General features: G+C 37.7%; 1 protein-coding gene across 1 annotated transcript in view; it reads right to left on the reverse strand.

The window, feature by feature from the left end:
• Window positions 1-23,979, reverse strand: part of SPAG17 (sperm associated antigen 17) — a gene marked incomplete at both ends in the record, with an annotated part of 220,105 nt that overhangs the window by 118,208 nt on the left and 77,918 nt on the right. Inside the window, 11 exons of the mRNA XM_079698181.1 lie at window positions 730-843; window positions 1,400-1,461; window positions 8,621-8,839; window positions 8,935-9,162; window positions 12,581-12,731; window positions 13,341-13,454; window positions 13,543-13,680; window positions 17,639-17,751; window positions 17,961-18,048; window positions 19,244-19,405; window positions 23,503-23,684. Coding sequence (XP_079554307.1) covers window positions 730-843; window positions 1,400-1,461; window positions 8,621-8,839; window positions 8,935-9,162; window positions 12,581-12,731; window positions 13,341-13,454; window positions 13,543-13,680; window positions 17,639-17,751; window positions 17,961-18,048; window positions 19,244-19,405; window positions 23,503-23,684 — 1,571 coding nt within the window. The remainder of the gene's footprint in view (window positions 1-729; window positions 844-1,399; window positions 1,462-8,620; window positions 8,840-8,934; window positions 9,163-12,580; window positions 12,732-13,340; window positions 13,455-13,542; window positions 13,681-17,638; window positions 17,752-17,960; window positions 18,049-19,243; window positions 19,406-23,502; window positions 23,685-23,979) is intronic.

Consider the following 23,979-nt stretch of genomic DNA (forward strand, 5'->3'; position numbering starts at 1 on the left):
ATAAAAGCAAAATTGAAATTAAAAAGATAAAAGAGTACAGGTTTTTGCATAAAATGTAAAAGTAACAAAAAGAGTTCATTTTAGCGTTACTCATTATTTTGCATAGTGGTTAAGGGCACAAGTTCTGGGGCTGGATTTCTTCGGTTTATATCTTGCTTCTCTCACTCATCAGATATGTGACCTTGGACAAAAGTTACTGTTGGTCAAGGTGCCTCAGTTTCCTACTATTTAAATAGTTTCTACTTCACAGGATTATTGAAGAGATTAATTAAGCTAATAATACATATTAATCATTGACTAGCATATGGTAAGTACTCAGTAAATGTTAGCTATCACAGCTTCCATTGACCTGTTAATTGTATCAGAAAATACTTTGAAATGTGAAAACTGAAGAGAATTGACGGGCAATATGGGGAAAAATAAGGTTGCTTCCCAATGTCTTACTTTTATTACTATGTTTTTTTTTTTAAAAAATGTGCAACAGTCATGCATATCTATTTTTTTTTCCTTAAAAGACTTTATAAAAAACATCTTTTTAGAAAGTATATTTTAAACTATTTTGGGTATGCAAAGCTCAATCTGGGATTAAACTCACTTTATAGGTGAAGTAAATGGGAGTATTGATCTGAACTAGATCTGAGAGTGACCTAGAAGTGAACTGTTCTAAATCACACCATGCCTCTCCAGACCCATCTGACCATCTTCCAGAGACTCACAGACCATTAATACCTGAAGCAGAACTTCTGGCTTAAAATGTTCAGTAAAACTCCAGTCCATTAGATTGCGTTGCTGCATTTTCTTTATGTCCTGTAACTCTGCTTCCACAGTCATCTTCTTGGGTTTCTAAAAAATCATAGGAATCCAATTTCAGCCTTAATTTGTTTAAGTCCAAATGGAGCCCTCTTGGACTCCATCAACTAACCAGCATGTACTCCATCTAATTGGGGAAATCTGCATATGTATAAATCCATATGGCAACACTTTAAGAGAACTGCTGCCAGAAAGAGTATGCCTTTGACTTTTTTTTCATGGGCAACATAATCTAAATATTTTTATTGTTAGGTTATACTCTTCTGAGTCCTGTTAGCAATTATAGGCAGGTTTTCTGAACTCACTTCAAGACAGCATTAGTTCTACATGGCTGTATGGTCAGCAGGTGTTCGTGACGTTGCCAAGCCACACTGTCTAGAGAGGAGCATGGAGCCTGGAAGTTTTGCTTGAGCGGCTGGTGAAATTAACTCCTTTCTCTCCAGTTGGAGCTGGTCAGGGGATGTCTGAATAATCCCTTCTCCTCTAGCATCAACATTCTCCTAAGCTTCTCTCTCTCTCCTTTTTTTAGTTCATGGTTTTCTCAGATCATCTTACTCGCATCTACACGTTTAGAATAATAATTTCCTACCTTTTCAAGAGGATCAGCATTTGTGACCGCTTTATCTTTGATCTCATTCTTCATGGTCTGCTCTGTAAATCAAAGACACCAACATCCAGTTGTGTTTGGGCTTTGTTCTCGTTTTAGTCAACGCTGTGCATTTTTGTTGCCATATGATCTAGGTTTCTGTGCTGAAAAGGTAATTCCTAAAAGAAATGTTTCATGCCTCCAAAAAGGTGTCTGTGTCAATAATTCTAAATCAGTGTCTACCTAGAAAAATTATGCTAAGTCCTTTGAAAAGAACCCAGCTTCCTATACAATACATTCCTAAATCATGTTAGATAGTCTGCCTTCAGACTGTATGGTTCATTTCTAACAATGTACCTTTACCTTACAAGCTGCAAATATTTACTGATTAAACTATGTCAACTGCTCACTACACACTGTTGTGTCTTGTCATGCTGGCAACTATCACAAAGGCTTTTCAAACTTCTTGGTCATATCTTATGGGTGACAAACTAGGACAGGGGCAGGGGATGTATGGAAAGGATAACTACCAGATAAAGGCAACTCCTACCAGAAAAAATAATACTATACACCATCCTGTAAAGCTCTTTTTCCATTCATTAATTGTTTATTATTTTTAAACCCATTTAATGGGCATCTGCAGATTTATAGAGTTTTAAAAAGTTAGTTAAATGAATAAAATGAATTGGAAGCTGGACTCCACTGCCCTATACCATGGACCAATGTGAGTCATGCACATTAGTTCTCCATGTGACCAAACAGTAGACTTATATGATAATTGGGATTGTGATATCCTTCTTGAGTACCAAGCAAACAGCCATATAAATGGACAGAGAGGAAACAGAATCATGCTGTTGATTTCTGAATCACCATGCTTCAGTAATTATTAAAGTTAACAAATGTTACATAGAAGAGTTCCATAATATATGTTTCACATGGATAGACATCTTTACTGTGAATGTCTCAGAGTTTGTAATATGCTCTTGTGACTGTGAATCTCTAACAAAGAAATGAATAAAGTACATAGCATTTTCCAAATTTGACCAAAGTAATAGAGTAAGGGTATGAATCTTGTAACATACCTGTCATGCTGCTGAATAACAGCCAGCCGGACTTTTTATCACCCTTAGAATAATAGCAAATTAATCCCTACAAAGTCATATATGAAATGGCTCCAGCTTAACTCTCCAGTCACATCTCCTTCCACTCTCCCTTGTTCATTCCACACCGGACTCACTGGCTTGCTTGTTGTGTCTTGAAGTTTTTGAACTTGCTTTTCTCTGTCTGGCATGCTTTGCCTTAGACAGTCATCTGTTTCAAACCCTTACTTCATTCATATTGCTGCTCAAATGTCACCTCCTCAAGAGCCTTCTGCTTCTTATCCTGCTTTATTTTTGATCATGGTATTTATCAGTGCCTAATAATATTTGTTTATGTCTGTCTCTCCATATCAAATGTGAATTCCTGGAGAATAAGAACTTTATCTTATTTTCCCTAACTGTATTCTGAGCAACCAACACATGCTAGGAACTCAGTAAATATATATATTTTTTGATTGAATGAGAGAAATCTATACCATATACTGAAACTGGAAATAAATACAGAGCGATATAGAGAGAGCAGAAATGTGGAGGAAATCCTACAACAAAAGCTTATTTGGGGGTAAGCATAAGATTTAAGTTTTCATTCTGTGGCAAAGAGAACCATATCTGGGCTTCTAGAGGGAGTAGTTAATTACGTCTAAGCAGGATAGGCCAATGTTTTCCTTGCTTTTAGGAGCATAGCTACTTATATTTTTGCTACCATCTCGCCTTGGGCTGGTGAGGGTGACAGCATGAATGTTCCATTTTGATTTAGAAGAAAACTATAAAGACAATTCAGTATTTATATAAATACAGCCACTCAAGAGAAAACTCAGGCCAACTATAACTCTAAATAGACCATGATGTCCCATGTGTCCTTGAAGCAATTGATATGAAATCTGTGGAATAAAAATTATTCTATTCTGTGGGCTGCCAGATTTCCGGGAGATTTGATATTCCCTCTTGTGTCTAAGGATCCAGCAGAAAAAAGTCTCCAGTTTAAAAAATATGTTCTAAAAATTTGTGCACCAGTTATTTTGTCAAAGGAAAGAACATTCTAAGACTAATCTGAACTCTCTAATAGTAAAGCAAGAGTCATTTTTTCTTTCTTCCTGATTTCTCCCTTCAACCGCATAATCCCTTGACAGTGTGATTCAGTAGTTTTTGACACATCTGGAAATGGATGCATTCTCATCCCTTTGAAAAACAACTTTCCTAATCTGTTTTACTTTAGAGATAACAAGATCCCTCTGCAAAGCAGTTACTTTATTAAAAAAACACCCAACAAGCATAAAGGGCACATCTAAACCTATAGCCTCACAGTTATCAACTCTCAGGTTTTTCATAAATATCCAATAGGCCCTGTCAAGTTCAAAAACAGTCTCAGATGGATGTTTGGTTGAGAAAAGCACAAATACTCAGCCCTTCATGTCCAGGAACAGGCTTTTATATATATCTGATGCTAAGATGGTTGTGCAGGAAATACATGAACAATTTCTGCTTTGTTTAAAGAGATCTAAAGTCGATGCTTAAGAAATGTGACTCAGGGTTAGGGGAAAAAGCAAAAAAAAAAAAAAAAAAAAAGGATTAGCAACAACAACAAAAAATTCCCTTACATATAACAGCCGCAGTGAGGAACCAACGCTCAGCTGCCCTCCCCTACCCAAATGTAACAGTTTCTTGATGTAGACCAGCCTACACCCTGTAGAATCCCTTACAGGCCAACCCTTACAGGGTTCAGCTCTCACAATTGCTCAGCCTCTAGGATACATTGTCCATCACAGCATTTTCAGCCTTGATGATTTAGGGAGTTGCTATAAACATTTACTTTGCACCAGGATCCAGAACACCAACTTATGTGGTTTGACCACCAGGTGGCAAAAGTTGCCTGAGAAAAAACTATACACCAACTGCTCTAAAAAAAAAAACAATTAAAAAATTAAAAAAGCAAAATAAAACAAAAAAAACCCCTCAGGCCTTATATCTCTCCTGGCTTATTCTGGCTCTACATTAACTCAAAATGACTTCTTTGGAACTTCCTTGGTGGTCTGGTGGCTAAGACTCTGCACTCCCAGTGCAGAGGGCCCAGGTTTGATCCCTGGTCAGGAAACTAGATCCCACATGCTGCAACTACGAGTTCGCATGCCCCAACTAAAGATCTTGCATGCCACAAGGAAGATCATGGATGCCGCAAGGAAGATCCTGCATGCCACAACTAAGACCAGGTGCAGCCAAGTAAATAAATAAATAAAGTATTTAAAAGAAAAAATGACTTCTTTGCTATACATGTACATTCCCATAGGATTCACTAATACCATAACATCTCAGGCTAACTTATTTGGCTTAATTTTTTGTGAGCTAGGCTAATAGGTAAGGGTATTTAGAACAGAGAAATAGGGAACCAGTCCTAATGGTAAGGAACCAGCCCTAATGGTAAGGAACCAGCCCTAGGAAGACCCAAAGGCAACAAAATCAGGTTAAGTATTGCCAAGAAGAAGAGACTATGAATATGGCTAAACTATCAGATGCATTGCAAGTAATTTCTGGAACTGAGGAAGCCACAAGACACAGTGGAGGAAGCATTGATTTGGAGTTAGATAGCCCTCTTTGGAATCCTGACTTCCTGCTTGTATGTGGTTGAAAAAGTTACTTAACCACTCTGAGTCTTTGTTTCCTTGTCTTCAGAATTAGGCTAATAGTAACTTCCTCATGGGCTTGATGTTTATATAAAGTATTAGTTAATATATGTAAAATAGCACAGTGATTGGAATATAGCAGGCAATATTAAATAAATGTTATCTCCCTCCCTCCTTTGTCCTCCTCATCCTCACTTATCTGCTCTGCTAACAGGCAAGGATATTTTCCCTAATTCCACTCCATTGATGACTTCCTCTTCTACACTCATTTAAGTAAATGAAAATGGTAAGATGACCATTTAGTCAATACTGACTTAACACCTATTCTTTTGTGGCACTGACCATTTGTTAATGCTTTTTAAAATTATGAAATACAACAATACAGAAAAGTACAAACAACATAAATGCTTGGTATAATGAATAATGATAAAGAAAAGTCCCAGCACTCCAGACACCTTACGCATGTTCTTTCACAATCACACTTCTTTATTAAACTTTCATATTATTCCTGACTTTTTTTTGTGGATTATTTTGGGTTTTCTACATACACACTATTTACAAATAATAACAGTTTTGTTTCTTCCTTTTCAACCTTTACCATATTATCTTTTTCTTGCCTTACTGAGTTGGCTAGCATCTCCAGTGTAATCCTAAATATGAGTGTTTATAGTGGATAGCCTCCTGATCCAGGGAAATCTTTCAACTTTTCATCTTGATATATAATGTTTATTATAGTAATTTAAAAAATAACCTTTATAAGGTAGAGAACTTTTCTTTCTATTGCTAGTTTGTTAAATTGACTTCATAAATCACTGTAGAATTTTAAGTGCTTTTTCTGCATCTATTGAGATTATATTTTTCTTACTGTGTTAATTGATAAATGATGTTGATTTTACAATGTATGTTTTTTCCTTCAATCTTGTTATAAAAACTTGTACTTGATTATTATCATTTTGTATATTGCTAGATCAGTTTGCTTATGTTTTATTCAGGATTTTGGCCTATATGTTCATGAATAACTTTGATTTATAATTTTCTTTTATTGTACTATCCTTGACAGTTTTATTATAAGGCTGATGTTAGTTTCATAAAATGAGTGGGAGAGAATATCCCTTCTATAGTTCCTGGAATTAATTTTTGTTAAGATTAGAACTATTTCTTTTTTTGAATGTTGAATATCACTAGCCAATGACATTATTTGGGAAGATTTTAAATTATTGATTTAATTTATTTAAATAGTTACAAGACTATTCAGGTTCTCTATTTCTTCTTGAGTGAATGTTAGTAAGTTATACTCTTCTAGTAATTTGCTCATTTCATTTTTAGACTTAGTGGAATAAAATTGTTTATATCCTTTTACTGTCTTTTAAATTTCTATAGAATTAAAAGGAAGTCCATTTCTTTATTCCTAATGACTTTTATTCCTGATACAGCTTTATTTCTAATATGGTTATTCATGCTTCTTTTTGTGATCAGCCTTTTGTAAAAAATTTTCTCAATTAAAAAAATCTTTTCAAAGAACTAAACTTTTCATTTTATTTGTTCTACCTATTGCATCTATATTTTCCATAATTTCTTCGTGGTTTGAGAGCATACTCTGTAGTTTTGATCTGTGAAAATTTGTTTTAGGACTTGTTTTCTGATGTAGTATATGATTAATATTTTTAAGATAAACATACTTATGACCTCTAAGAAGCTATAGTATTAAGGAAGCCTTAATATAGGCATATGAATAATGGTAGTAAGTAGTAGGAAATGATAACTGATGCCATAAAGGAAGCATAGATTAATTATGACCATATGGAATGGTAAGGGAGGCATTTCCTGGTGAACACATGTAACAAAGCTTCATGGAGGTGCCATTCAAACCTAATAATAATCAAAAAGAGAACTCTAGTTGGAGGGTATTGTGGGGAAAAGTCACAGAGATTGAAAAGAGCAGGCTGCCTAGAGGAAATAGGGCCTAATTCTGTTTGGCTAGAGCATAGGATAAGTGAGCAAAAGGGAAAAAGTAGAAAGGGTTTGGGAAAAGTAATATGGTACTGCTGAAGAAGCATGTAAAGCAGGCCAAGAAGTTGGGTTCTATATTGCAGGTAGTAGGGAGCCACTGAAGATTATAAGCAGGGACATAACAGAAGTGTATTTTAAGTAATTAATCTGACAGTTGTGTGTAAGATAGCTCAATAAAAATTTAGCCTAATATTCTTCTATGCTTCTATACCTCCTAATATAACAATATTTATTATGCTTTATTCTAGAATGAGAGTAACTGCCTAAGCCATGAGGAGGAGGGAAGGGAAATGATGTTCACTGAGCACTGATTTTGTACCAAGCTCTGCACTGGGCAGTTCATTATGTTACTGCAGGTAATTTTTAATAATTTTCGCAAATAATCACAATAGCCTTGTGAAATACTAATGATGAAAGTTTTAATTATGTTCACTGTACTACATTTATGAAGGTAAGAGTGGACTAAGAGGTTTTATGATATTTTGGGAAAAAAAGGGTTGAAATAATGAGGACTTACTATACAAATAATAAATGCTGGAGAGGGTGTGGAGAAAAGGAACCCTCCTACACTGTTGGTGGGAATGGAAATTGGTACAACCACTATGGAGAACAGTATGGAGGTTCCTTAAAAAATGAAAAATAGAGCTACCATAGGATACAGCAGTCCCACTTCTGGGCATATACTGTATCCAGACACAACTATAATTCAAAGAGATACCGGCACTCCTATGTTTATAGCAGCACTGTTTTCAATAGCCAAGATGTGGAAGCAACCTAAATGTCTATTGAAAGATGAAAGGATAAAGAAGATATGGTACACACACACACACACACACACACACACACACACACGGGAATATTACTCAGCCATAAAAAAGAATAAAATAATGCCATTTGCAACAACATGGATGAACCTAGATCATATTAAATGAAGTAAGTCAGACAGAGAAAGACAAATATCATATGATATCATTTATATGTGGAGTCTAAAAAATGATACAAATGAACTTATTTACAAAACAGAAAGAGGCTCACAGACATAGAAAACAAACTTGGGGAGGGGAGGAATAAATTAGGTGTTTGGGATCAACAGATACACACTATTACATATAAAATAGATAAACAATAAGGACCAACTGTATAGCACAGGGAACTATATTCAATATCTTGTAATAACCTATAGTGGAAAAGAATCTGAAAGAGTATATATATAACTGAATCACTTTGCTATATATCAGAAACATTGTAAATCAACTCTACTTCAGTAAAAAAATTTTTTTAAATAATGAGGACTTACTAACAACACTCAGTATAAAAGTTTAATTAACCAAATAATTTAGATATTAAACAGTTTTTCAACTGAAATAGGGAGGCATTTAAATAATGCATCTTGAATTTTTTTTTTTTTGGTTTATACATTCTCTAGTAGCATCTATACACATGCACACACACACATTCAGATACACGTACACACACAGAGACACAAGTTTACTTACTCAAAGGCTCAGGTTGGAGCTGCAACTTCAAGCTGTTCTCCTGCTCTGATGGCTCTCTGTAATCAGAGTCTAAGGATTTCCTAGTATCCAGGTCAGAATACTTCATATTGTTAGTAACAGGCTGACTAGGATTGGAAGGTTCTTTGTTGATCTCATCATCTTGCATAGATGTTGACCAATTCTGATCCGGAAATAAAATTCTGTCTTTGATTCCACTATCTAGGCAGTGTAAAGAGGATCCATAAGATACAATGCTAGACAAATGGACAATCATACAATGCAAGAATACTTTTTGTTCCTTCCAGGCAGTGTACCTGTTTGCTGTCTGGTCTCTTGGGTATTCATTTTCATGATGTATTTTTGCCTTATCTGTTTAGCAAATCTGGCAGGGTTGTCCCATGGTATGTTGAACATCTCAGAATCTGTCCCATATATCATTCTAGAATGCTTCAGTTTCCCTTCTTCATCAACCTCAGAGAGTTTCAGGCTCTCAAAAGTAAACACTTTGAAGGCTCGTTCTACTTCATTCCAGCTCAAGACGTCTGTAAGAAAGTAGGACAAGTGCTGCTAGGAATGCTCTTTATTACCACATGGTACAGGGCTAAAAGAGGGACAACCAGGGAGTCAGTCCACCAAAATGACAAAGGAGTCACGCCATGATGGGTGCTGACCTGACTTTACACACGGGCTCCACAATTCTGCAACAAATACCAAAGGTAACTAATAATAAGAAAGCTGCACAATCAAGATATAATTTATTAAGATAATGCTCACAAACTGCTTCATAGCTGAATGAATATTAGGTGTCCAGATTAATTCACATGGACTCTCTGGGGTATCATATTGGTTGAATATATTTAAAACTTGTCACTTTTCATAGAGAGCAGACTTGTGGTTGCCAAGGGGGAGGGGGGTAGGAGAGGGATGGACTGGGAGTTTGGGGTCAGTAGATGCAAACTATTACATATAGAATGGATAAACAACAAGGTCCTACTGTATAGCACAGGGAACTACATTCAATATCCTTGGATAAACCATAACAGAAAAGAATGTAAAAAAGAATGTATGTGTATAACTGAGCCACGTTGCTGTACAGCAGAAATTAACACAATTGTAAATCAACTATACTTCAGTAAATAAATTAAGAAAACGTCATTTTTAAGCAAAAGCACCTTTTGCTGCTGTTGTAATTTAAAACAGAGAAATCACTCACTCATGTCTAACATAGGCTGTTATGTTCAGTAGGCTTTTCTGTTCACTCAGGCTAAGAAAAGGCCTCTTTCCACCCAATGAACTGGTACAGCACTTTTCATAATTTTTCTTTAAAGGTTATCAGCCTTCAAGGGGCTATATTAACTTGTGTATTTATTCTTTTATAGCATTTATTCATGCATTCACTCACTCACCTGTTTTTGTTTTCTGTGTATTAGGGTTTGTACTCTATGTATTTTTCTTTGCCTGAGATTTAAACAAAAAATTTGGTTCTTGTGCTTTAGAAGTTCAAGATAGAGAGGTGGGAGGTAGGTGTTAACAAATAACCATGGAATTCAGTGAGGGAAGGCAAAATGATAGTGACAGATCAATGAATCAGAGGTCACCTACACTTCCTCTCCAACAGAGGTGAGGGCAGCAGGAAGGCTCCTTTTGGAAAAAATACAAGGAAATTCAGAAGAGAGACAGGAAAGAGGTAAAAGTGACAGAATTAAGTTTGTTCATTCATTCATTTCACAAATATTTTTTGAGCACCTACTAGTTGCCAGTGACTTTAGTAAAGGGACCACAGCAGTAAACAAATCAATGAACTCCTGATTTTACGGAGTACCCATTGTAGCAGTTAGAAACAGAATAAACAGGTAAGTGTATAGTGTATCAGAGATGATAAGAAGAATAAAGTCAGGTGAGGGGATAAGAAGTGATAATGGTTGCGGAGAGACTTCTATTTTGTATAAGGTAGCCAGAAAAAAGACCTCTGAAAAAGTAAAGCAAAAATGTGAAAGAAGTGGGGGAGCCATATCGATATCTGGAAAAGAGCAAATGCAAAGATGGAGGCAGGGGTGCAAGTGACTTGTTCAAGGAATCACAGTAATGCCAACTAGATAGAGTGGAGTAGAACAACGAGAGCTTGACAGATGATGAGCTCCAAAAGTGGGCGGCAGAACAGTTTAGATTTTATTAATACTTTAAGGGAAATGGGTGATCACTAGAGGGTTTTGGGCTAAGAAGGCACATGATCTGACTGACATTTTAGAAGGGTCATTCACATTATTGTGTGAAGAAAAGACTGTAGGTAAAATGGGGAAAGCCTGGAGACGAACTGGAAAGCTATTGAAATAGTCCAAGTGAGAGGTGGTGCTGGACTGGGCTGGTAGTGGTGGGATTGGTTGTGGGGTGTGAGAAAAAAGAGGAACCAGGGATGACTCCAAGGTTTTGGTAGAAAATAGTTACTATTTACTGAAATAAGGAGGACCATGAAGGGACACGTTTTGAGGAAATCAAGAGTTTGGTTTTGGACTTGTTAAGCATGAGGAAAGAGAAAAGGACGAGAGACAGAGGAACAAGGGTTTGGGATGGGATATGGGAGCAGGTATGTGGGCAGTTTCAGTGGTGGCAACACAAACAGGAATTTTGTGTATTGTACAACATGGGGAATATAGCTTATATTTTGTAGTAACTGGAGTGTGACCTTTAAAAATTGTATAAAAAAGAATGTGTACATATTCTCCCATAAAAGACAAAAGCAAATGTGAGCATATGAATCATCTTCTTCTTATCTTTTGTTTCCTTTCCTTTTTTTTACTTAATTATCTGGGAGACTGTTCCACATCATGATATAGATATGCCTCATTGTTGTTAAGTCACATGATTTTGTACCACATAGGTTTCTGATATTTTAATGAGAGATTTGATGGACATTCAATTTGTTTCCAGTATTTTGCTACTGTAAAAAAATGATTCAATAAATGTGCTTGTTCATATTAAAAAAAAACCCAAGAATCCTGTACTGTGGAGGGTAGAACTGAGGTGGAGAGAGAATGAAATCATATCACAGGGCAGAAGGAGAATAGGAGTGTGGCAGGATGGAGGTAAAGGCCAGATGTTCTCAGAACACCAGGAAGAGGGTGATTATATAAACAATAGACATGACATACCCAGGCCCACTAGGCTACACCCCACATTTCCATGAGGTGAAGGCATGGCAGTATTAAAAATTTTAGCTTTTTCTATTACTAAGCCTACGAAAAAAATGAACAAAGAAATCAAGATTAAAATATTTCACAATTTGCTTAGAGTTAGAAATGAAAGGACAAGGAAGAATCTGCACATGCTTTTTTCTTTTCTAGGTCAAATCAAGATGTCTATGTAATTTCATATTTCTTCTTATAAGCAGGGAGGTATTTGCCTATTGCCTCAAGTGGAAATAGTATATGTTTTAGGAAATGATTGTCTATATCATAAAATTCCCATAAACTCTGAAATGAGAAGCTGATTTTAGATATTTTTAATGAACCCTCTTTCCACTGTCCTCAAAGAGCAGAAAATGGCCCTTCCTGTTTTGAGAGGAGGTGAACTGGTATTAACACTCTCAGCACCACACCACAGTGGGCGCTCTAAGTTCTCCTCTTAACCAGGATGGGGGCTACCATGTCATCTCCAATGATGTCAATGAGGGGATGTGGGATTGGGAGGCAGGGAGGAGGAATAAAGAAGGGGATTATGCTTGTAGAAACACAGTGGAAAGAAAAGCCAGGGCATCAAATTGAAGAATGTTATTCATCATAGCTATCATCCTACTGCTAATGACATTATTCAAGATAAGAAAAGTGCAGTCAATCAAAATACACACCCCAGCCTCTGAAAGGTCAATAATCAAAATACTTTTTGCAGATGGGGGTGTAATCATTAGAGGCACACGTGACCATAAATGAATGAACTTAAGCTACGACAAAGCAATGTACTCACCACTTGTACAAAAGTGCATGAGCTCATGAATTGTAGCTAGACGTTTCATGCTGTTCCATGGTGGGGGCAGAGGGAATTCAAGGAATTCCCACAGTGGCAACTTAGACTGCATCTTCTGCTCAATTTGAACCAGGTCAAAATTCTTTAGGTCCTGATGAAAAAGAGCAACATGACAGAAGACATTAAAATAAGCTGTCAAGTGCCTTATGCATATGGAGAAGGCAAAACATGATACCCTTGCTCTCATTATTTGGGAACAGGGGAAATCAATAGTAATTGGGGAAGACAAACTGTTGGTATTTTGCTGAAGGTCGAAAAAGCTAGTTCTCACTTTGCCAGAGGTTCTTGGTGCACACAAATGATGGATTCCTCATTCACAGTGACAAACTGCCAAAGTCTCAAATGTATTCCTCCCTCCCTTCTGAGATCCTTTTCTGGCCTCCACTATTTTTTTCATATTAGGAGATGTATAAAGCAAATAACTACAAGGCTTTAATGCAAATTTGGTGTAGTTGCAATCAATTTAATGGTCCGTTGGACCTCTGTACTTAGGCCAGTTTTCTTTGCTGATGTAATTTCTCCTTTATTCTCCTTTATTCATTTCCATTTTCTGAGATCTTACTTTGAAAGCAGGTATCTACTTCGTACATTATAGTAATTAGCATTGGTAAAGCTATCTCATTAAGATTTCTTCAACTGAATAATCACTAATAAGATTTCTTGCATCCGTTATCCTCAGGGTAACCTGGTTACTTATTACCTTTAGCACATATTTCTTGTGGGCGAGGGCATCGTGATAGTTCAGTAGGACAGGGCCTCTGGGCACTGGTTTGCTTTCATTTTCCTCTTCAGATAAGAATATTTCATGGAGATTCTATTCAAATTAAAACAGTATTGATGTAAAGAGAGAGTTCATACTTTTCAAGGCACGCACACTTTTTGGTTTTCTCACACCATCTGACCTTTTTCTCCCTCTCTGTCAGACAGAGAGAGGGCAGGATGGACATGATGTGAGCTGCGATTCTGTGGTCCAGCCCATCTGTTCTGGGAGGCGGCTCCGCCAGACTCGGTGGGACAAGGTCTTCTTCACTTGCCACAACCTGTTGATATAAAGAGTTGGGAGGAATCGGTTTAATCGTCAGTTCCTTACTGATAGTCACATATTTCCATTGCTTTTAGTAAAAACAAAGCAGCTTCTACCAAAAAGTTTGGTGATTATACAAAGTGGCAGTGTAGTTACCAGTGACTACCAAAGTAAAAGGGAAAAAGTTTATAATCCATTAAAACATTAATTTATATATAATTATATATATATTAAATTATTAAAGTATATATAATTTTCATACATGTACTAGAATAGATAACGCAAAATGCAAATGGTAAACAGGAAAATTTACCATGGTAGAAATCAAACTAACAATATTAATATAATTTTTCTTAATGATTTCCTCTTTCTTTTAAAGCACTCAAAACTGTGCTCTCACATCTTTGGATTCAATAAGTATTTATTGAGTGCCTACCAAATGCCAAGCACTGTGTGGGCCACCCTCACATACATTATCTCATAAGCCTCACAGCAATATTGCTGAGTAGCTATTATTTTCCATTTTACAGAAATCGAATTAGGGTGAGGGAAATTATGTGACTGGCCCAAGGCCAAGGCTGCTTACTGGGAGGAACTGGGATTCAAGTCAAGTCCTTATGATAGAAAAGTTATACATGGTGAGATCAGTAAAGGGTAATATTCTTCTTAATACAGAGAAAGTGAGGCCTAGAAAGATTAAATGCCTTGTTCAATTTCACGTGGTAAGCAAGAAGTTGAAATATTATCAAGACAGGCACCTAATTTATAATTGTTCTCTTCACCTTAAATACCAAAATCACCCGCTATGATTTCACACCGCTCTAAAGGATTTTACAACCTTGAAATGTAAAGACATTTAGACTAGATTTTTGTCATGGGGGCTATCTTGTGCACTACAGAATGTTTAGCAGCATCCCTGGCCTCTACCCATTTGATGCCAGTAGTACCCCTCCAATTGTGGCAGCCAAAAGTATCTCCAGACGTTGCCAAATGTCCCCTGGGAGGCAACCCCCCCTGTTGAGAACAATAACAAAATAGTCGTATACTCTTTACTGTTTATCAACACATTACTTTTAAAAGAGTCACTCCTGTCTCCACTTTTTCTCTTCCTACCATCTCTTGGACCCACTCCAATCACAAGAGACCATGCAGAACTGTTCCATCTCTGAAATGTTAAACTCTAATATCCCCTCCTATAAAATCCCACCCGATTCCTCTTATATTTCAATTTTTCATCCCTTTATTATCAAGCACTTATTCAGTCAACATGTATCTCTTATTGGAGTCTTCTATGTGTCAGGCACTGAGCTCATCAACTGTCCCCTTTGGCACACAGAAAACAGTAGATGGTTAATAAATATTTGTTGCTTTGAGTTGAGCTAAAATAAGTAAGATTAAGATAAATAAAATGATGATACTGTAAACCATATAGGGCTATTAAACTTTTACAAATTTATTGATATAATAAAACTACTGACCTTCCAAAAGCCTTACAGGGTAATTAAAGGCAAATATGAGTGTGCTTACCTAATTGGTTAGAAAACTAAAAAAGTCAACAAGCATAAAAATGTATGCTGGAGGTAAGAGATGATTAGAGTCTAAAACTATTTTAATATTCAGTGAGATAAAGGAATATGTTACATACATGAAATAAGAAGGACAGTTATAAAAAGAAATTACAGAATTTATAAATTAAAAATGTTACTGTTGAAACAAAACTTCAGTAGCAGACTAGACTCCACCTAAGAATAAATTAGTTGGAAGTTAAGCTGAAATTCCCAAAGGGGTAAAATTGAAAGAAAATTTAAAATACGTGGAGGAAAAAACTAGAAATTCCAACATCTGTCTAATAATAATTAGGATAAATCAAAAGAAATAATATTTGAAGATATAATTTAATTGAACAAATATATATTCAGGGTCTACTATGGGCTAGGTGTGGTTACTGTGTGCTGAGCAGAGAGCAATGAACAAGACTAGATTAGGTCCCTGCTTGCGTGGAGCTTACATTCTAGTGAGAAGAAGGTAATACATAAAGCAAATAAACATTTTTCTTTTTTTAAAGAGCAGTTGTTGATAAGAAAATAAAACAAGGTGAAATGGTAGAGAGCACTCTGTGTTGTTATGGGCCTTCTTTAGATCAGGTGGTTAGAGAAAGCTTATCTCAGAAATGCCACTTTCACTGGGGACTGAATGACAAGGAGTATCCACCAAGCAGACAGACACGTGGGAACAAAACTTTCTAGGAAGAGAAGTTAGTGTAAAAAAACTAAGGTGTAATTAGTGAATGTGAGGAAAAACCAGAAGGTCTATGTAGATGACCAGTAGTGAGAGAGAGAGAGAGAGAGAGAGAGAGAGAGAGAGAGAGAGAGAGAACGAGAGAGGGAGAGAGATGGGGGGCAGGAGAAGAGATGACAAACATCCCAGAACCATATTTTTAGGGTCTTTATGGACCAGCACAAGGAATTTTGATTTAACTCAGAATGTGATCAGAACCCAGATTATAATCCTTTAGATCACAGAGGCAATGAAAAAACAAAGCCATAACTATACGTAGCCTTGGAGGGAGGAGATATGGGGATATATGTATAGGTGTAGCTGATTCACTGTTATAAAGCAGACACTAACACACCGTTGTAAAGCAATTATACTCCAGTAAAGATGTTAAAAGAAAAAGAAAAAGATAGAACTCTAATAACTGCCAGAAAGAAAAAATAGATTACCTACAAAGGAAAAAGTATCAGATTGACATCAGACTTTTCATCAGCAGCGTTAGAAGGGAAGACCACAACAGAGCAATGCTATCAAAATACTTTTCCACTTAGACTGACGAGGTTCAAAAGCAGTTTCTGTCACTTACTACTTGGATAATTTACTTAACTTTTTAGGCCTCAGTTTCCTTATCTGAGAAATGGGGAATAAAAGTAGTTCCTGCTTCATAGGGCTTTTCTAAGGATTAAATGAGTTACTTAACAGCAAATTCTTTTCAAATGCATATACAGTACTCACGAGAATTGACCATGTACACCTGGTCACACAGGAAGCCCAGGAAATTAAAAAATCTTTTTAACATCCAGATCATGCTTATTGACCATAATGCAATAAAATTAGAAATGGACAATAAACAATGGAAATTAAAAGATTTAGAACTGAATACATTGAAAGCATCATGATGCAGCCAAAGAAATACTCAAAAGGAAATGTGTAGCCTTAGGTACAGTGAAGTAGACTAAAAATAAAGTGAGCTTTCAGTAAAAGTGAAATATGAAATAAACCCAAACAAAGTAGGAAGAAGGAAATAATAAAGATAAATGAAGAAATTCATAAAATAAAAAGTAAAAAGGAGTGGATCAGTGAAACAAAATGCTGGTTCTTTGAAAAGACCAATGATCGATATACAATTGACATCCATGATCAAAAAAAGAGGGCACCAATAAATAACATCAGGCATAGGAAAGGAACATAACTAGATATAGAGGAAAACTTTTCAATGTATATTAGTGAATAAAGAACTTTTATAACATTGAAAACAAATAAAATGGACATGTTCATTTAAAAATATGAATGACTAAAATTGCCCTCAGAAATAGAAAAATCTGATTAAATCTACAAGTGTAAAAGAAATGTTAAATGCAGCTGAGGACCATTTACCACCCCATCCACCTGCCCAACTCTGTTCTCTTTCATTAAAACAACACCTGATAGTTTTAAAGATATGCCTACCAAAACTTCAGCGAATGTTATGTAAAATCATTCCAAAATGTAGCAAGAAAAAGAGGATTGAAGCTGATAAAGCAGATTTTAGCTTTATCTAAAATGTTCTAATCTTTGCAAAGGAGAATGCATTCAGGTATTATGAGTGTAATTTTAAAACAGTTAAAAAACAAACAAAAAAAAAACAGAAGAAAGAGAGATGAAGTGATTGACTCAAGGTTGCCCACCTGGGAAGAAAGCTTCAGCGTGTATCCACTTACCTGTTCCAGCATACAATGCAGTATCAAGGGCACAGAAATGAATTCTTCTGGAATTGGATTCAGCAAATCATTGTAATATCGCATGTCTACTTCATTTGTGATGACGTAAGCCACTGTAAAAGATACAAAATACCGCTGTTCAATTAAGATGTGTTCTCCGTTACTCCCATCAAAATTTCATCCACAGATTCAAACTCTGATCATGCACTGATAAATGCAGGATCTTGAGGTGGAGAGAGATGTGAAAGCAACACCAAGGACAGTCACTCCTCAAAGCACCAGCTCCTGGCACGGATCCTCCAGCAACAGGTTTCATACATGCCTGGTGGTGGTGGTGGAGCTGGAGCTTGCAGCTCTTCATATTGTTGTGTTCTCTTCTTTCCAGAGGTTACAGCAACAGTTTGTGGGGGCTAAAATAAGAATAATTAAAAAAACAATTGAAACATCCAGCTGAGAGATGCTTTCATCCAATGCTGGTATGATGGGACTCTGACGGGATTCTGGGATTCTGAGATTATATGATTATGTTCACGCCACAAAATCATTTGCTAATATTAGGATCAAATAAATGGGTTTTGTCTGAGGAAGGAAAGAAATTAATGGGTATGGACACTTTTCAGTTTTTCCTAACAGAGCCCACTGAGAAATTGCCAGGAAAGAGATGGGAAGCTGGGGCATCTTCTCTTCTCTTCTGTGTCACCCCGGGGTGACACAGAATCATGCCATTCTCCCTCTAAGAATCCTTCAATGGTTCTCCCACAACCTTCAGGATAAAACCCAAACTCTTGAGCTCAGCACCAAAGAACATTCTGGCTCCCGCCTTTAGAGCTCGTATTGCTGCTCTCCACTTTGCATGTATGACCTGGGAGCACTGCCCTAGCCCGTGGTGTGGTCCTGGACGCAATACTTCTTTTCTTTGACCTCCATGTCTTTGTACGTCTTTGCCCCCTTCTTGAGAATACCACTCTGTCCCTCTCCCCAGTCAGGTTTTGCCCAGGCAATTCATCCTCAGCCTTCAGCACATCACTTACCCTGCCTGGTAACATCTTTCCGACTCCCGTCTCTCCATCCTGCTCTACTCAGGAGCAGGTTAGGTGCTGTATTTATATCTTCTCCTGAAAGCTCAGCTGACTCTCCTCACAATGCTCATTATGCTAAATTGAAACCACCTTTGCCTTGACTGCCATTCCCCTTTAAAGGTTAACCACAATGAGGACAGAGGATGGGTCTTGTTCATTATATTATCGCCAGCACCTGGTACGGTTCCAGCACAGGGTAGGTGCTAAAATAACATGGTGATTAAGTTATCAGTAGCCCTCCTTGTTCCAGATGTTATTTATTGCTCCATGGCTGAAAAGTGGGTTCTATCATCCCCTCTGTGTGTGGCAGGTAGTTGGGGGTTTCAAAAAGCTCCCATCACATGGATGCCCCTTAATGCTGTGCCTGGGGGCCTGGATCCCACCCTCACCCATTAAATCCCAGCAGGCAGTGTTCCCTTGCTACCAGTATTTATGTGATTTTTTTTTCTTCATGTTTTATAAATGTGAAAATTAAGTTGTTCAGCAAATCATTCGGCAAACTAAAGACATTCTAGCATATGCCCACCTCAGAAGTCAACGTAGCTTCTAAGATAGGTTTCTCACTAACCACCTGTGGGACGTTAATAAGCTGCATGTTTTCCAAATAGTGCTGGTGCTGCCTTTTCCAATCCAGGCTGTCGTACATCAAACAGGAGATATTTTCAAAAATGTTGGTGCCCAATTCCAGCTACAGGTGAGAGAATTCATGACAATTAGTCCTTAGTTTCATATTGTTGGAATCAGATGCATGATTTGTATCGCCCTTATAGCCAAACCTATCACTTTTTACAGGGAAGCCCTTCCCCAGCTGGTCCCCAAACCACTGAATCCCAGTCACGGTGACCAAGTCTTCATTTGCTGAACCCTTAGGGCCCTTCTTGTTGACCACAATGCAGACTGTTCCCTTTGGAGGGCCTATGGCTGCCTAGTATTTTTAAGAGCCTAATTAATGCTTCAACGAGGCGATTCATTCATTTCAGCAATGTGGCCTATTTTCTAGGTATCTAGGTATCTCCATTCCTAAAGCAACTCATTAGATAGGTAATTTCCATATCCTCAGCCCAAGACAAGCTGGGGATGAGCTCTTGCTTGGCGACAGACACAAGAATCCCAATGGCAATCACCCTCTTGGTTTTGCACACCATCCCCACAGGTCCACTGCAGTATGTGTGCAATCAGGATTTCTTCCTTTCCTCACCTGTGCTACCTTTAGGGAAAAAAACCCTAAGACATCCTGGTAGACTAGTACTACTATAATACCCACAAGTTTTATGATCTGGCAAGCGGGTTATGGATCAGATACCTCTATTACCTAGGCTTTCATTTCCAGAAGTGGAAAAGCACTGTTAGCACTAGGTGTGTCTGCTTGAAAGCAAAGAAGGATTAAATAGGCTCCTCCTATGTCCCAGCCACAGCGGTAAGGTAGAGCGAGAAAGCACCTGGTGGGAGCCAGTGAATCACTGTCTGGTGTGAGACCAGGGAAGTGCCAAACCTCACCCATCTGCACAGCACAGCTGTCAGTCTGGACTTCATGTGTCCCCTCTAAGACTGAGAATTCTTCAGTTAAGCTTCAAGCTGATATTCTTTGCCCACATTCTGGCATATAAACACATTTTTGTTTGTTTCTATTTATAAGAAATATAGTAAAAACTTCTGCCCTATTATCCCTTAGGGTAACTAGCTAATTTCTTTTTAAATCAAATAGCAACTCACATGTTAAAGGCCAGAAAATTATTTCAGCAAGCAAGGGCTTAACTTGAGATGTTGCAGATGTCGTTCATAGGCAGTTAGCACTTCTTGATGGGCATTTATTTGATATAAAGCTTTCGTTACCTGGGTTCAGCAGAAATACAGCTTGCCTGCTTGCAGCCAAGGGTACTAATGCTTTCCTTCTTCCAGAGAGGAAGAAGGACTACGACTACTTGGCTGGCTCCTGGCTTGGATATGAGGCCATTATCAACTTACAGATATAGCTGAGAGTTGGATACCATGTATCTACACCATGTATTTAGGCTACTCGTATTAGAAATGGGTTTATTACTTTTATATTTCATAAGTAATCCCAAGTTTAAAATGAATTTTGATCTTCAGTATTAAATCCAATGGCCTTTTCTTCTGTAACCCAAGTCTATTACTGAATTGCTTTCAAGGCTTTCTTTCCCTGTCATCCTCCATGCTGGGTTGTTCACTCACAAACCATACCTTACAGAGGCATGCCTTGGCCTAAAAGTCTCCTGCAGTTGGACCCAGACTGCAGCCCTAGCGTGAAGGAGATGTTCAATAAATATTTTCAAAGTGACCGATAGAAGAGAAGATCGGTGTGTCCAGTTGGGCAGCAGAGCTAAGTGGTCTCATTCCTCACTTACCTTCATGGCCCAACTAGAGACCCTAGACATTAATCCTCTAGTTCTGAAGTCAGTATTTCAAGGAAGCTGATACTATTTTTTTCAACATGAAATTTATGAACTTTAACTGCCATTTAAACTCTTCCACTCTATTTTTAAAAAGGAAAATATAGTCACATTTACTGTCTTTAAAAATGGAGGGATTAAAATCTTCTGATGAACACTAAGTTGTTAACACCGGAATAAGAAACAGGATGCTGGGAATGGTGCTGGGTCTCTTGGAGCTGCAATTGTGTGCCTTGCTGTTCACATCTATGTACTGATGATGCAACAGAATGTCTTCTACCTTGGGCTCAATGCTCATCAGCTATTCTCAGTCTATGCCTGGGGAGTAAATAAGACACATGGAAGGCAGCTCTAGTTAGAGCAGGAGCAAAAGGTTCTCGGTTTGAGGCAGCCTTAGAAGACTCTTGGTATTGCCTCCTCTGAATTAGGATTCAAGATCTGTATGGCTGGGATCTCCTATGCCTTATTGAGCCAAAATTGCATATAAGTTCTTTACAAGGTATGTGGCTAGAACTTGGCCCAAATGAGAGAAGGACTGTTTCCACAAAACTTAAATTTGTGGATGCGGGTTTTTAAGTTAGGCATAGATTTTTATGTTCTCGGGAGAAGAGCTGGTCTATCATAGAGCAAGAGTAGAAAGCTGTCTTTCGGATGGTGTTTCAGGATCCCAGGGATATGACCTCTTTCTCAAACATATCTCACGTTTGCTGGGCATAATCTGGAATTCCAATAAAATAGGATGGAATAGTCATAGTATGACGGTACCTGGTATGCCAGTATCTCTGGGATAGAGAAACACGGCCCAACTTAACACGAAGTAGTAGAGGACAGATGGACTCTTTTCTGAGCTCAGGTTTAGAGGCAGGGAAGTGAAAGACAAAGCAGGAAGGAGGAAGATATCTAGATGAAGGAGTGGGACGACACAAAGCAAAGGGAGTCCACAGTAGCCAGTTTTGCCTACAACAAGCTCTGCCTTCAGCCACAGCTTTTCTGTGTTCAGCATTGTTTCCACATATAGGTCAAGGCTTATATTTATTCTTACTATTGCCAAGGTATCAGACTTAAGTGTTCTGTTTCTACGTGGTGACATCTAATGCCTTATGTTGACAGTCTTTGTAACTCAAACTGATCTCTCCATTGCTACTTATTCAAATCCTGTCCATCCTTCAAGGTTCAGATCTAGGCTTCCCTCCTCAGTGTTTTCATTTACTTCACCCCGTGCTCATCCATTTCAAGGTAACAGAAGCAGGGACTCTCATAGTGAGAACTGTCCATGCTCCAATCCACGGCCGTGGGCAGCCTACCCTTTGGCTCGGAAACTGCTCCAGGCTTTGATGTCATTCTCCTCCTCCTAGACAGTCAGGTTTGGTTGTTTGTTTGGCAGCTACCCACAGTCATTGTCCACAGACACCTATCCCCCTCCTCCACCCTGCTTTTCCCAGCTCCCTTCATGGCATACTTGATGTGGTCCATCTCCAAGATTCTGTTTTCAGTTCAATTCCCTTTAATGCTGATATATATCACCCTGCAACACTCCTGGGCTCCTGTTTGTTGGGACAGGGTGTCAACCAGAAAGAGACCTGAGAGGTCTCTTTTTTTACAACAGGAATGCCTGGATAACTTCCCCAACAATGATAAATAGTTACTCAACGTTCTTTTTAAAAACACCCTTATGTATTTAGCATTTGTTACTTTTCAAAGCATCCTATGTCTTCCTTTTTCTGAATTAACAGGAAACTTAGAGTGTGTTTCACATAACACATAGGTGCGTGGCACCTTGAACACTGCCTCTCTGTTTCACGGTCTTGGTCTTGCCTCTCTGCGAGCACCTCAATAGCAGGGGCCAATAAATACTCTCAGGAAATGTCTACTAACTGTTGGGCTGGGATCAAGTCATTCTATTAAGATAGACCTTGCTAGGAAAATACATGAAAAATACAATTTGGGCAATAAAAGCAAGGGCCTAGAAGAACAATGTTTTGAACTGATACCTAAAAAAAAAAAAAAGACAATGTAATTTGACAAATTGTAAAATTTACTATTTTCACAATTAATGTATATTAAGACTCTACTGCCTAGAACATCGTTAAGGTATGAAGCAAAGCCACGTCACCAAATAAAATAATTACCATCCTTTATCTTCATCTCATTTTATTCCTTTGTCATTAATTCATACACTAAAAGATGAAGAATCAGGCTATAGCCATTATTGGACGTTCAATGTGATCACTGTCTTGAAGATAAAGGAACCTATAGCACAAAGCCTTCTCTGTAGACAGTGATTAATAAATATCTGTGGAATGATTGAATGGAGTAAATGGAACCACAGTGTCACATGTTCAAACCAGTCACTCTCATTAATTCGTGTACTAACCAACATCTCACTGTCCGACCAGTCACAAGGAAACTTGTCAGCCTTGACCATGTATTCAAGCCGAGCGACATCAAAGAGATTTGTTTCCGGTTTCTCATTATTCAGGATTGGTTCCAAGTACTTCCAGAAGATTTCAAGTTCTTTTATGTCGTTCTCTTTCTTCAATTTTTCAGCTTCTATATCTAATAAGAGCAACATGTTTATACTACAAAATGAGTGTCGAATTTCTTCCCACTTTAAGTGTTCGTGGTGAGTCATATGCATTGCATGATGTCTGTACAGTACTAGAAAATGCAAATAAAGAAATGTAATTTTGAGAAGTGTTTGGACCTAGACTAGATAATTAAACATCAGAGGATTTTACTCCTGAAATTGTTATTAACTATGAGCTTTTGCCACCCCTTTATTTTATAGTTGAGGCCCAGAAAGATTATAAGGTCACACATTTGGGGAGCTAAAAATGGTCAATACTTCCAT

The sequence above is a fragment of the Hyperoodon ampullatus genome, assembly GCF_949752795.1.
Source record: "Hyperoodon ampullatus genome assembly, chromosome: 2".
In the NCBI taxonomy this organism is placed as follows: domain Eukaryota; kingdom Metazoa; phylum Chordata; class Mammalia; order Artiodactyla; family Ziphiidae; genus Hyperoodon; species Hyperoodon ampullatus.